The 12,150-nt window shown below is 44.9% G+C and overlaps 1 protein-coding gene across 8 annotated transcripts in view; it reads right to left on the bottom strand.

Annotated features, from left to right (window-relative positions):
• LOC125465559 (uncharacterized) overlaps nucleotides 1–12,150 on the bottom strand; it is a 120,816-nt gene that overhangs the window by 90,071 nt on the left and 18,595 nt on the right. For 4 of the 8 annotated variants that reach the window (XM_048559218.2, XM_048559217.2, XM_048559215.2 and 1 more), the window contains exon 6: nucleotides 4,972–5,285. The exons of 1 other annotated variant lie outside the window; for it this stretch is intronic. In XM_048559218.2, coding sequence (XP_048415175.1) covers nucleotides 5,112–5,285 — 174 coding nt within the window. In that variant the 3' untranslated portion in view covers nucleotides 4,972–5,111. Of the gene's footprint in view, nucleotides 1–3,492; nucleotides 4,017–4,405; nucleotides 4,499–4,971; nucleotides 5,286–12,150 lie in introns of those variants that run through there. 3 more of the 8 variants (XM_048559216.2, XM_048559221.2, XM_048559219.2) reach the window with 3 other exon arrangements.

Genomic DNA, 12,150 nt, shown 5'->3' on the forward strand with positions numbered 1-12,150 from the left:
TGCTCTCCACCACTTAAGGGCTGTAAAAGCCTCAGACGCCACCAGCTCACAAAAGAAAGCCACTGAGCACGAGTCCTCATTTCTCCTCGCCCCTGACTTCTCTGGGATTCGATTCCAAAAGGCACCAGACAGCTGCCCATCTGTACCTCCTCGCCCTATGATCACTCAGATTGTTCAACTCTGTGGGGAAACAGTTTTGAGCATTCTGCTGCCTTTCCTTGAATAATTTACTGATACTTGTCACTCACTTGGGCTTTGTGGTTCGACTTCACATGGAATGGTGCAATAAGCATGAGGGGGAGGGGAAAAGAGATCAACACTCACTTTGTCCACACAAGGGGAGAAATGTTTTAAAATGTAAACCTCCCCTGTAGACAAAAATGGACCCTTCACTTTCTCTAGCCTCAACAAGTGCTTCTTTCACCATCTCAGCTGCTAGTATGAGACACAACAACTTTGTTTACAAAAGTCAAATTGTTCTTTCCCCTCTGTGGATTGAGCAATATTGAACCATGCTAGTTTCCTAGTCTTACGAACAGGGGAAGACATCTAACGATTCAAACTTTGCATTTTTAAAATTAACCTGATGTTTAGAAATGATAAAGCAGCACAGTCTTGACTTAATATTGTTCCTGTACTGTGTACCTACTGCACAGGATTTTCCCCTCTGGTGAGGCTCTTACAGATGAATACTCAAGAATATAATTACTGATTTTACAGGTTGGCAAATTACGTTGTGGAACTCGGCTCAGGAGATGTTGACCCATCTGCTGTATATTGGTGAATGATTCCATGATGATGCCTCAGAGTTCTCACAGCAACACTCCTTCCTCAAACAACATCAGCAAGATTAGCTGGAGATTCACACATCCCTCACCTTCCTGGACCTCTCTGTCTCCATCTCAGGCAACCAGCTAGAAACTGATGTCCATTTCTAGCCCACCAACTCCCACAACTACCTAGAATATACCTCCTCCCAGCCACCCCCCTGCAAAAATTCCATCCCATATTCCCAATTCCTTCGCTTCTGCCGCATCTGCTCCCAGGATGAGGCATTCCACTCCTGCACATCCCAGATGGCCGCGTTCTTCAAGGACCACAACCCCCCCTCCCCACCCCGCAGTGGTCAAGAACGCCCTTGACCGTATCTCCTGCATTTCCTGCAACACATCTCTCTCACCCCACCTCCACAATAACCGCCCTAAGAGAATTTCCCCTTGTCCTCACATACCACCTCACCAACCTCCAGATACAACGCATCATCCTCCGACGCTTCCGCCATCTACAATCCGACATCACCACCCAAGACATTTTTCCATCCCCACCCTTGACTGCCTTCCAGAGAGACCACTCTCTCCATGACTCCCTTGTCCGCTCCACACTCCCCTTCAAGCCCACCACACCCAGCACCTTCCCCTGCCCCCACACCTCCTCCCTCACCCCTATCCCAGGCCCCAAAATGAATTTCCATATTAAGCAGATGTTCACCTGCACATCTGCCAATGTAGTATACTGTATCCACTGTACCTGGTGTGGCCTCCTCTACATTGGGGAAACCAAGCGGAGGCTTGGGGACCGCTTTGCAGAACACCTCCGCTCGGTTCGCAATAAACAACTGCACCTCCCAGTCGTGAGCCATTTTAACTCCCCCTCCCATTCCTTAGACGACATGTCCATCGTGGGCCTCCTGCAGTGCCACAATGATGCCACCCGAAGGTTGCAGGAATAGCAACTCATATTCCGCTTAGGAACCCTGCAGCCCAATGGTATCAATGTGGACTTCACAAGCTTTAAAATCTCCCCCTCCCCCACTGCATCCCAAAACCAGCCCAGCTCACCCCCGCCTCCCTAATCTGTTCTTCCTCTCACCTATCCCCTCCTCCCACCACAAGCCGCACCTCCATTTCCCACCTACTAACCTCATCTTGCCCCCTTGACCTGTCCGTCCTCCCCAGACTGACCTATCCCCTCCCCACCTACCTTCTCCTCTATCCATTTTCAGTCCGCCTCCCCCTCTCTCCCTATTTATTTCAGAACCCTCTCACCATCCCCCTCTCTGAAGAGGGGTCTAGGCCCGAAACGTCAGCTTTTGTGCTCCTGAGATGCTGCTTGGTCTGCTGTGTTCATCCAGCTTCACACTTTGTTATCTTAGCTGGAGATTCATCTCGCTTCCACCTGTGATGTGTTGTGCTCAGTTGATCGACTACAGCAATGGCACATTGGATGGAGGATACTACTCCCAATTGCTTTGTTTGCATATTCATTCACAGTATGCAGACAGACATCACTGGCTAGACCCACATTTACCATCCATCCCAAAATACCCCTTGCGAAGGTAGTGGTGAACCTCCTTGAACTGCTGCAGTCCACACGGTGTAGTTACCTGCACAGTAGTGTTGAGGAGGCAGTTCAAGGATTTGAACTCATGTAATTACAGATGATTTTGGAAGCAATTATTCATAGTTAAATACTGGGAGAACTTCCCCTTAATTCTTTCTTTAAAACAGCAGTCACACAATTGGCTTTGTCCCAACTGAGTGAGCAAGATGGACTTAGTTTCGCTTCTCATCTGAGTGATGCTACACCTTGTCCTGGGAGTGCTGTCCACCGTGTCTTGGTAGGTAAGCATTAAGCATATTTCAGTATCTGGACTCTGGGCATCGCGACATACATGCCATATTTAAACCTTAAAGCTAACTATATCACTTGAATCAGTTGCTATTTAACAAACAAATCACAAGGTGCTTCACTGGGACAGGTTTAGACGAAAACTGACACTGAACCAAAGGAGAAGTACATTTTGAACAGGTGACCAAAAGCTTGGTCAAAGTTGTAAATTTTAAAGATAAGTCCTAAAGAAGAAAGGGATTCCAGATCTTAAGGCACAGACTAAGGCAGAGCTCCAAGCCAAACTTAAAGTGAATCACAAACATTTTGAAACACTATGACTGCAAGGATTTTGAAGCTTGAAGTAATTTCTTTCAGTGTCCCAGTTCAATGAGCATCATACCTGTTACTCCTTTTTTTTGGTGTGCAGCTCCTGTCAACTGGAGCGAAGTCAATCTTTCAGACTGCACATGGCTAACAGTCCCTACTGCTTAAAAAAAAGTTTAAAATGATGAAATCAGAGAAGTGGTTCTGGTACGTTTGTCTCAGGGCCTCTTCCCCAGACAGAAAACAGAAATGATAGCTTCTCTTCCTTCAGTAACAAATGTCAGGTCAACTTTCTCAAACCGGTGCCAGAGTCATTCGAAAATGATTTATTAATATCCATTATCACAGAGACGACGAATCCTCTACGTGATGTGGCTTCGGATGCACACAGCTGTCGCTTATAGCCAGTCATATACGTGACTACATCACCATCCCAGTGCTCACTAACTGGTAGCAGCTTGCAAAACTCAGGAAAAGAAGAATGCTCTCACCAATAGTTTGGGCATTACGGATGCTATATTTTAGCATGAATTGATGTTGCAGAGGTTACTCCGTTAATTCGTGCTTGTACAACAGAATAGCAATTTATTGTCATGTGCATTTTTACAAAAAAGTGAAACAAAAGTTGCCATACTGTGGTGCATAAGTTAATAACAGAAATCATAAACAAGAAGAAATGTAAAGTTCATCAGAGTTCAGTTTGATGACTCCTGAGTTTGGGGCACACTGGAAAACCAGGCCAAAAATGCCACACAGATCTGGGCTGAGACCACCTCACCATGCCAAGGTTTCCGCACCGAGACAGGATCCCCCACGCTGAGACGCTGAAAGGCCCGGAAGCCAACTCCGAAGATGAGACATCTGCACTGGGACTAGACAATGACGCCGGGCTGCAGGAATACCTGGAAGCTGCCGAAGAAGACCCCCTTGACAGGGCAAGAATGATACTCCAGTCAGAGACCCCTGTCCCGGACAACACCGCCACATCAGGAGGCCACTCACCAGGCAGGCATCAGGCCTTTACTGGTATTCTGGGCCGTTGGAACCCACCTAGTTGCTGGGCCAGGAAAAGATGCCTTCTGCTGAAGTCAGTAAAAGAAGGTAAGATACCATTATAAATGGAAACATTAAAACAAAACATAGGAAATAAAGTGAACGGAGTAGACAAGCTCTAGTTGCTTGGGCTGATGAGCCTGCACCTTGTCCTGCTACTCTGCTGCCACTTTGAAAATATGTTTATACTGACAATCCCATGTTCCTTTCCAACAATCCATATGAGGAAAGAAAGCAGTACAGTGATACTGTCTCTGGACCAATAACCCAGAGGTTCAGATCATGACTCAGGGATGACAAGTTCCAATCCCATAACAGCATCCTGTGGAATTTGAATTTAACTGAATAAGTCTAGAAGATAAAATTAGTTGCAGTAATAGTGACCATGAAACTATTTCCAATTGTTGTAAAAACCTACCTGGTTCACAAGTGTGAAATACACCATCTGTACCCTGTCTGACCTTCATACAATGCCAGACCCGCAGCAATGTGGCTGACTTTTAATTGTCCTCTGAAATAACCAAACAAACCTCTCAGTTTCAAGGACAAAGGCATGGGGAACAAATCAGTTCCTAATCCTAGTCGGTTTCATTCAAATTTCATGAAAGAACAAAAAATACATTTCCGTTCACCTTATCCCGCCAGCTCTTCACCTCTCTCCAAACTCCATGCTTTACTCTACCCCTCATCCCTGTCTCAATCTCACGCCCCTTCTCACCTTCTCCATGCCCTGCTTGTGTATAATGAGTAACTTGTGTTTGTCAGTAGCATCACAACTCATTTACAGCCTCACTCACAGAATACGCAGGCACACATACATGCATGAAGGCACATTTGCCAAGAGGTATGCAAACACATTGACTTAACTCCCTTTCATACAGCCACATTTTGTTTGATTCATCATCTCAAACAGGCTTAATATACATTCAAGTATTCTTGGCGGTAATCATATCACTAAGTAATGTCATACAACATTGTACCAACCTGTGGAGTCACAACCTATCTGTGCACTCGTACTGTTGGTGCCTGGCAATCTTCAGTTACTGTGATCAGTTGCAGAGCTTGCTGAAGGTCTGAAGATGCCAACTGTTTTAGAAATTGCTCTTCTGTGCTGTGGCATTCAGTCAAAAAGAGTTCTTCTGAACGGGAGGATGCTGGAGATGTGCCATGGCTTCTTGCTGTGCCTCTGACTGGTTATAGACCAAGCCATCAACTGTCCTAGACTCTAGTTGCCGCAGAGCACTGAATTGCTGGTGCTGCTTCCTCTGCTGGTCTTGCTGTATTTGGCACTGAACAGTCTGGTATAAAAGATCCAACAATATTCTTTACAGGAGTGAAAACATGGAGCTTTGCTAATACCATGCTGCCATCTAAATACTGGAATACATGCACCGCCACCATTAGATTCAATAATCAAAGAATGACGTGTGTTAAGTATGGCTTGGGAGGAACAGGTGACTTTAGATTTATGGTTCCCACCAAGGGCTTTCCTTATCTCATTTATAGGTCTGACATAGATTCATTGCTTGGATTAGTCAATGACTCCATGATCACTGGGAAAACAGTAGCAGTGTTATGTCACTGAACTAGCAGTCTAGAGGCCCAGGCTAACTATCAGTTGTAGTAAAACCTCGTTCACTAATGCCCTTTTGGGGAAAGGGAATCAGTCTAGCTTGTGTGATTCCAGATCCACAGCAATGTGTTTGACTCTAATTGCCCACTGAAATGGCTGAGCCACACAGTTTATGGTCAATTAGGGACAGGCAACAAATGCTGGCCTTGCAAGTGACACCCTCTGCAAGGAAGATGGACCTTGGTCTTTTATCACTTAGCAATTCTGGTGTTCCTATTTTAATAATTTAGCGTTTCAAGGAAGAGCAGACAAATTCTAGCATACCCACCCTTTCCCATTGCCCAAGTGACCTGGCCAACATTTGACCCTCAACTGATAAAAATAAAAACAGGTTATCTGTTAATTACATAACAACAAGTAATATGACATTATCACATCACTGAGACAGTTTGCAGTACACAAATTCATATTTCCCACATCATAGGATGTCTCGAAGTATTTCCAGCCAAAGAGGTGCTTTAGAAATTTAAGTCTTTCTATGAGATTCTCCACTATAAGTGGCTGGGCCATTTCCCTGCCTTTTATCAACAATAACATATATTTTTCACAGATTCCAAGGGTCGGATATCTGGTTATATGGAAGTCTTCTGACGTACCACAGGATGCTGACTGTAAAGTTGTCGAGATACAACATACTTGAAACAGACAGGTAAAAAGGTGACTAGCTGGTGTGAATGAACTATTACTTGATCAGTTGCTAAGCAGTGCCTCCAGATCATGTTGGTGAATATCAGCTCTAAAACAGCCAGTGTACTGAAGAGCCAAAATCTCAACTTACTCAGGAGAAGATTTCTCCTGGTACCGATCATGATAAGCTTCCTAACGCAACATTCAGATCCAACAAAGGACCATAGCCAGGCAAAATTTTACACAAATCCTACTGTCAGGAGACATTTGAATAAATTATGAAATACTCAAAGATATTAAGGCTTTAAGCCGTATCTTAAACGTGGAGAAGGATACTTCTAGGAGAGAATTCTAGCACTTGGAGGCGAGGCAGTTGAATGACTACCTTTTGGGGAGTGAAGAGAGAGGGTTACAGATAAGAGGCAGAAATTGGAGGAGCATAGAGTTCTCAGAGGGCTGTAAAAATATTAAAGACTACATTAGGAAAAAAAATCAGTGAATTCTCAATACTGATGGACTTTTCTTACAGCCTTTGAGTTTGTGTGGGTAACAGTTGTAAAAGATCAAGTCTTCAGCTGTATGTTTGAAATCATTTTAGTTTTTTAAACTTGCAGCATACAAAAAAAAGGCAATCATTACAGCAAACCTTGGTCTGACAAGAACCTTATGAATCAGCACTCTCGATAAACCGGCAAAAATTATATACCCAAATTACTGCATGTTTACTGCATTATCTCTGCAATGTCCGAGTAGTCAGTTGAAGGCGCAAGTGAGAAGGCTCTCTGCCAGTAATATTTTCTTTTGAAAAGGCAAAGTTGCATTATTTTTCAAGGGATTATGCTGTAATTAAGTATTACAGTGATGCGTATGCTCCCTACATTATGTTTCTATTACTGAGTGTGTCTTTTTACATTGATTTATGTGGACCTCTTGATTGTCTGCAATATTGGATCAACCGCACACTCCTGGTCCCATGGGTGCCAGTTAATAAAAAGTTTGCTGTAGTTTTGAATTACATGACCAATTTTTTTAACCTTTACAAAGAACCAACTTCTGTGAATAGTTTTTGGAGCCATATAGTCCCTCTTTCTTTATGAACATACAATATACAGCATGCTACTTTCAATCTTAACACACAATGTCTGCACACACTCATTCTGTGCCTGAGGTCTGCGTAAACTAGAACACTATCTAATATCACCTGGGCCATCTCCAGCACATCCCTCACCTTCCTGGACCTCTCAGTCTCCATCTCAGGCAACAGGCTTGTAACTGATGTCCATTTCAAGCCCACAGACTCCCACAGCCACCTAGAATACACCTCCTCCCACCCACCCTCCTGCAAAAATTCCATCCCCTATTCCCAATTCCTCCGCCACATCTGCTCCCATGATGAGGCATTCCACTCCCACAAATCCCAGATGTCCAAGTTCTTCAAGGACCGCAACTTCGCCCCACAGTGGACGAGAACGCCCTTGACCGCGTCTCCCGCATTTCCCACAACACATCCCTCACACCACGCCCCCGCCACAACCGCCCAAAGAGGATCCCCCTCGTTCTCACACACCACCCCACCAACCTCCGGATACAACGCATCATCCTCCGACACTTCCGCCATCTACAATCCGACCCCACCACCCAAGACATTTTTCCATCCCCACCCCTGTCTGCTTTCCGGAGAGAGCACTCTCTCCGTGACTCCCTTGTTCGCTCCACACTGCCCTCCAAACCCACCACACATGCAACCGCAGGAAATGCTACACTTGCCCCCACACCTCCTCCCTCACCCCTATCCCAGGCCCCATGATGACTTTCCACATTAAGCAGAGGTTCACCTGCACACCTGTCAATGTGGTATACTGCATCCACTGTAGCCGGTATGGCTTCCTCTACATTGGGGAAACCAAGCGGAGGCTTGGGGACCGCTTTGCAGAACACCTCCGCTCGGTTCACAATAAACAACTGCACCTCCCAGTCACAAACCATTTCCACTCCCCCTCCCATTCTCTAGATGACATGTCCATCATGGGCCTCCTGCACTGCCACAATGATGCCACCCGAAGGTTGCAGGAACAGCAACTCATATTCTGCTTCGGAACCCTGCAGCCCAATGGAATCAACGTGGACTTCACCGGCTTCAAAATCTCCCCTTCGCCCACCGCATCCCAAAACCAGCCCAGTTCGTCCCCTCCCCACACTGCACCACACAACCAGCCCAGCTCCTCCCCTCCACCCACTGCATCCCAGAACCAGTCCAGCCTGTCTCTGCCTCCCTAACCTGTTCTTTCTCTCACCCATCCCTTCCTCCCACCCCAAGCCACACCTCCATTTCCTACCTACTAACCTCATCCCACCTCCTTAACCTGTCCGTCTTCCCTGGACTGACCTATCCCCTCCCTACCTATACTCTCCTCTCCACCTATCTTCTTTTCTCTCCATCTTCGGTCCGCCTCCCCCTCTCTCCCTATTTATTCCAGAACCTTCACCCCATCCCCTCTCTGATGAAGGGTCTAGGCCCGAAACGTCAGCTTTTGTGCTCCCGAGATGCTGCTGGGCCTGCTGTGTTCATCCAGCCTCACATTTTATTATCACTATCTGATACCACTGTCCCAATTAACCTATTACGGACAATGACCCCAGGCATGATTCAGTAACATAAGACACTACACATCTTCTTATCTCACGCAAAAGCAACAAAGAAAATATTATATGGTGCCCCATTATCCCACAATACTTAACGAAGTAGCAGAAAGAGCTATAGTGAGAGGGGACTATACTACACAAAACTAATATCTTAAGGCACAAAGGAAGTGATATCATTGGTTTCTTAATAGTAATGGTTACCTATCATCTCTCTCTCGCTCACACACATCCCCCCCCCCCCCCCCCCAGTGGCTTCGGGAACACGACTAATTGTGCACATTAACTGTTTCCACACCACAGTCCATAAGCACCAGTTGCCAAAAGCATATGCCAAGAACTGGACTACACTCCAGTCGGGGAGAGAGAGTGGCTGAGAGAGAAGGGGAGGAACAGGGCAGACAAAAAATAAAAGGCAATGTACCAACTTACGCAGTAAACCAGGAAAGTTGCTGCCTAACTTTTAAGTTCCTTATTAAATTACAGTTACTTAATAAACTTTTCCCAAGCAAAATCACTATATTGTCATCTTCTACCTCTCGAATGATTAAAGTCTCAAAAGACCAATTACTAGATGCACATACAGACTCTCAGAATTTGAGTTTAAAAACGCGTCTAAAACATTCAACGTTTGGTTACAAGCTGAGGCTCGGATCGATTCATGGTTACGGATGGAACTAGAAAACTGGAGGTGAACTGTATGTTAGCAGTTTGATCCAAACTAGATCGCTGGTGGTATAAGTGGCCAAAGGTCTAACATTGAATGTGAGATCTTAACACACTTAAAATGAATGGAACTATTAAGATGGTGGATGAACACATTACAGATGTGGCCACTGACTAGATTCTAGGCCCTGGATACATTTAAATTCAACCCTCAAAATGCAATAAAAATAACCAGCAATCCCTGGCTGACAGCACTGGTGCTTTGAAAGGCTGTCCACAAGAACATCATAAAAAGTAACACATCAACTTAAGTCCTTTTTTATATAAATGCCAAGACTTAATTGAAGCTGTATTGCTGAGTACCACAGCATTTACTTGTTTCCCCGTTGAAGCACACGAAGGAGCCGACAATACTTAAACAGTTCACTTATTGTGTAAAATACCTGGGCTTAACATCGAGGTCAACAGTTCAAAAATGAAAGCTTCTACAAGTAAATAATGAATGCAAACACTACAGCAAGGAATGATCATGTCTGGGAATAAGGAAACATGCCAAATTTATGGTTTGAAGTACAATAAGGACAGTGTCAATCCTTGAATCACTGCAGATACCAGACAGGAGACATAAGCTATTCACACAGCTCCTGGACGCATCAGAGCCTCTCAGTGAACCAACAACAGTTTATCAACATAGCAACAGATGGCTCCTGTCACCTGCTACCTGCGTAGAGGGGCTGGGGGTTGGACTTTGACTTCTGTCTTGCTGCCGTAATCCTAAAACAAAATCCCCGTGAGAAGTCAAGGTATCAACTGACACATCTGTTCATTGCCAAGATTATTGAAGGACCCACGACGGAAAGAAAGGAAGGAGCATTTATATACAAACTTTCACAACTTCAGAACATTGCAAAGCACTTAACAGTACATAAGAGCATAAGACAAAGGAGCAGAATCAGACCATTTCGCATACAGGTTCTGCTCTGCCATTCTATCATGGCAGATATTGTTCACAAACCCATTCTCCTGCCTTCTCTCCATAACCCTTGATTCCCTCAGCAACCAAGAACCTATCTACCTCTGTCTTCAAGACGCTCAATGACTTTGCCTCCACAGCCCTCTGCAGCAATGAGCTCCACAGATTCCCTGACTCCTAGCTCACTGTGTGTTAGCGATAAGCACGTAGTGCTTGCAGGTGATACGCTGCTTGCATCACATGAACCCATTTGTACTGTCCATTCCCATTGTAATGGGCTACATTTAGGAACCTCAATAACACACATATGGAAGGAGCTTAACTTTAATTAAATTTAATTAACTTTAATTTAACTTTAATAACTTTAACTAAAAGTCATAACAACAGCATGGCAGACCGTTATATCAGTGCACCTGGCCACAAAGTGAATCATAGAATCTTACAGTTCAGGAAGCACTTCTGTCCATCGTGATTGTGCCAGATTTTTGAAACTGCTATCCAATTAGAAGTACTTACCTACTCTTTTCTCACAGCACTTTCCCTTACAAATATTTATCCAACTCCCTTTTGAAAGTTACCAGTGAATTGCTTCAATCACCCTTTCAGTTAGCTGGCTTGCCTTACAATTTTGATGAGAACTTATAAAGGTGACTGCATCCGAGGCTTGACTTACTTTTTAGTGCATTCTGAAAGCCAGGCAACTTGTCAAGGTTGCCAGCACTGAACAGTCAAAAGGGGCAGCCATCTTGCTTTGCATTCCAGTGATAGTAAAAACGATTTCACAAGCTTCACATCTCCCCCTCCTGCATCCCAAAACCAGCCCTGCTCATCCCTGCCTCCCTAACCTGTTCTTCCACTCACCTATAACCCTCCTCCCACCTCAAGCCACACCTCTATTTCCTTCCTACTAACCTCATCCCGCCCCCTTGACCTCTCCGTCCTCCCCGAACTGACCTATCCCCTCCTTACCTCCCCACTTACATTCACCTCTACTGGTTCCATCCCCACCTCTTTGACCTGTATCTCCTGTCCACCTATCTTCTCCTCTATCCATCTTTGATCCACCTCCGCCTCTCTCCCTATTTATTTCAGAACCTTCTCCCCCTCCCCCTTTTCTGATGAAGGGTCTAGGTCCGAAATGTCAGCTTTTGTGCTCCTAAGAAGCTGCTTGGCCTGCTGCGTTCATCCAGCTCCACACTTTGTTATCTCTATGTTTACAATGCCCTATTTGACAAGTTCCAAACCAAGGCCTGGTCTGGAGTAAGATGCCAAATGAAAATGCAAGTAGAGAAATCAGAAGCAAGCCCGCACATATCTCTTTCATTCAAGAGCTGAAGAAAGATTTCTACACCATTTTTGTGTTGTAGAACAAATAAAGGGTACCTCTGGTTTCCCAATCAATGAGTCAAAATACAGTCACAGAGCAAGGTTCAGCACACAACAACACATGCATATTGAATAACTTAGGAATAAATATTTACCAGGACACTTGGGAAAATTCTCCTGTTCTTGCTCAAACAGTGCCACCCAGTGCTTCAGTTTAACAACTTATCTGAAAGATGGCACTTCTGACAGTGAAGCATTCTATTAGCACAGCATTAAATTCCATTGCCCTTGACAAATG

This window comes from Stegostoma tigrinum, chromosome 29 (genome assembly GCF_030684315.1).
Source record: "Stegostoma tigrinum isolate sSteTig4 chromosome 29, sSteTig4.hap1, whole genome shotgun sequence".
In the NCBI taxonomy this organism is placed as follows: domain Eukaryota; kingdom Metazoa; phylum Chordata; class Chondrichthyes; order Orectolobiformes; family Stegostomatidae; genus Stegostoma; species Stegostoma tigrinum.